The sequence below is a fragment of the Etheostoma spectabile genome, chromosome 4, assembly GCF_008692095.1.
Source record: "Etheostoma spectabile isolate EspeVRDwgs_2016 chromosome 4, UIUC_Espe_1.0, whole genome shotgun sequence".
Lineage (NCBI taxonomy): Eukaryota > Metazoa > Chordata > Actinopteri > Perciformes > Percidae > Etheostoma > Etheostoma spectabile.
In genome coordinates this window covers 36,321,254-36,323,002 of record NC_045736.1, presented here as the reverse complement: position 1 = coordinate 36,323,002, position 1,749 = coordinate 36,321,254, and the positions used below count along the sequence as shown (strand labels likewise).

The 1,749-nt window shown below is 42.4% G+C and overlaps 1 protein-coding gene across 1 annotated transcript in view; it reads left to right on the top strand.

Moving 5' to 3' along the window:
* The window catches only part of stab1 (stabilin 1), a 122,935-nt gene that overhangs the window by 35,560 nt on the left and 85,626 nt on the right, over positions 1–1,749 (top strand). Inside the window, exons 27-28 of the mRNA XM_032514890.1 lie at positions 469–567; positions 838–885. Of these exons, the coding sequence (XP_032370781.1) occupies positions 469–567; positions 838–885 (147 nt within the window). The remainder of the gene's footprint in view (positions 1–468; positions 568–837; positions 886–1,749) is intronic.

The following is a 1,749-nucleotide window of genomic DNA, read 5'->3' as shown; positions in this document are numbered from 1 at the left end:
CACACACACACACACAAAGAAGAAGAAGAAGAAAAACTTTCAAATTAGCTTCAATTTTTAGATTTTCATTTCAAATGCTTATCTCTGAGCACACACATTCATAAGCATACAATGTATAATCTCTGCTGCTGAGACCTTTGCCTCTACCTTAATGGTAATAAATGGTTTGTGGTGCTCAAAGCAGCAAAAGGTGATAGACACTGTTAGATAATGGTTTTCAACTCTGTTGTCTGTCTGGGGACTAACTAGGATATGGTTTCTGGAGAGCGTTTTAAGTTTTTTTAAAGGTTCTTTTCAAACTTCTGGAGAAAGTCTGAAGTCTTTGATGTGCAAGATGTTTATTTCTGTTACCAGTGACAACTAATTTATAAAAATATAAGAACAGAGAATTGGTAATTGTGTTATTAGTCCGGTCTAAGTAGGTTAAATTCATGTCCCATGATCCCTATCTGCTACACACTCTGTCAGGCGAAGTGTGAGCGCTCTGTGGAGGGTGGAGCTCACACCTGTACCTGTCCTGACGGCTACGCTGGAGACGGAACCATCTGCTACGGATCGTTACTGGACGTACGTTTTCAGTGACCAGTATTATACAGGGATAACCCAATCAAGTAATTTTTTTTTAATCCATTACTCATATCTACATAGCAGCAGCAGATATAAGATGTAGATTAAACATGTATCTAACAAATCAGCTGTTTCCTGACTTTGGCACATCATATTTTGCACAAGCAACATGTTATATGACCTGTAGCTGTTTGCCATTTTATCAGGTGAAAGTGACAGTTACAAATGAGAAGCTGCTACCATAATAACTGTGTGTGTGCATGTTTGTAGGAGCTGGAGATGAGCCCAAAGCTGTACAGTTTCTACCGACTGATTCAGGTGTGTAAGACCCACCCTCCAAAAAAAACAAAACTGTATGGTGCATCCTGTTTTCACTTTACTTTAAGTTCTAGTGTATCTACCACACTAGTTGGGCATGGGTTTACCATGTGGGGATTGATACAGCTATCTAGTCTAATCTAAATCACACATTGCTTCTGAAACAGCAATTTGGCTGGTCTAAACCAATAACACCAAGCCCGACGGTGGCTAGGGGCAGGAGGGGGCTCAGCTGACCCAAATGTGCGTCTTGCCCTGCAGCCTACAGGAAGCCTACAATTTTGGCCGCTGCCCACCTCTTTTTCTTGTGTTGTTCAGGCACAAATAGACAGAGCCCTAAAGCAGACGTGTCCATCGTCCTGTGTTTACTCCCTATGTAATGGAGATGAGCAGCGTGGCTTTATCAGTTGATTATAATGGACCCACTCTGCTGGAGGCGGGTCTGGAGGAGGAGACGCGACCTGGTTGGTCAGCTTCTTGGGAAGACTTTTTACCTTACAGAGCTGCTGGATTCAATTCAATTCAATTTCATTTATAGTATCAATTCATAATAAGAGTTATCTTAAAACACTTTACAGATAGAGCAGGTCTAGACCACACTAGACCACATAATTTACAGGGACCCAACAGTTCTAGTACTTCCATCCAGAGCAAGCAACAGCGCTGCTGCAACCATGGTTTTGGAGCCTCCCTGATCCAAGGAAACATGCTGGGGGAAAAATAACACAAGGACTCCGGGGAATGACTCCCCAGGGCAAGGTTAGTAACAGGACTTTCTGGGACATGGATGCACACAAATAGAAAGATAAAGGAGCTCAGTGTGTGAAAGGAAGTCCCCCGGCAGTCTAAAACTATTACAGCATA